This window comes from Plasmodium gaboni, assembly GCF_001602025.1.
Source record: "Plasmodium gaboni strain SY75 chromosome Unknown, whole genome shotgun sequence".
In the NCBI taxonomy this organism is placed as follows: Eukaryota; Apicomplexa; class Aconoidasida; order Haemosporida; family Plasmodiidae; genus Plasmodium; species Plasmodium gaboni.
Window position 1 is genome coordinate 247 of NW_017385312.1, and position 538 is coordinate 784.

Here is a 538-nt window from a genome sequence, read left to right on the forward strand (position 1 = left end):
GTGATATAGGATTCTATACAAAAAAATAAAATAAAATAAAATGAAATAATAATATTTAAATGAATGTTTTTAAGATATTAAAATATATATATATATATATATATATATATATATATATATATATTTATATGTATGCTTAATATTTTACATATTTTAAAAAAAAGGAACAAAAAATATCTCTGGATACGAATTTTAAAAATCATAAAAGAAACATCTATTTAATAGTTATTTATTATAAGAACTAAATTTATTGCATGTACATTTTTATAAAATATAATTTATAAAAAAAATATTCTATTCTTTATTTATTATATTATGGACATATTATGTGCAGAATTGTCGGTTATGGTTTTTCCACATATGTGGCATTTTCCTAATTTATATGCGCTAATAAAAAAAAAAAAAATAAAAAATAAAAATAAAGAATAAATATTATATATATTATAAGCATATTAATGTTATATTTTTATTTTATTTTATTTTATTTTTTATTATTTATTTTTTTAATACCACATGGAACAATATTTCCCATCCACAT

General features: G+C 14.5%; 1 protein-coding gene across 1 annotated transcript; it reads right to left on the reverse strand.

The window, feature by feature from the left end:
* Positions 1–308: 308 nt before the first annotated feature.
* Positions 309–387, reverse strand: PGSY75_0014300 (putative cysteine-rich PDZ-binding protein; the record flags this gene model as incomplete). The annotated part of the gene is made up of 1 exon (XM_018783280.1): positions 309–387. A coding segment is annotated over one exon (79 nt), but the record flags the coding sequence as incomplete, so codon positions are not given.
* Positions 388–538: the final 151 nt, after the last annotated feature.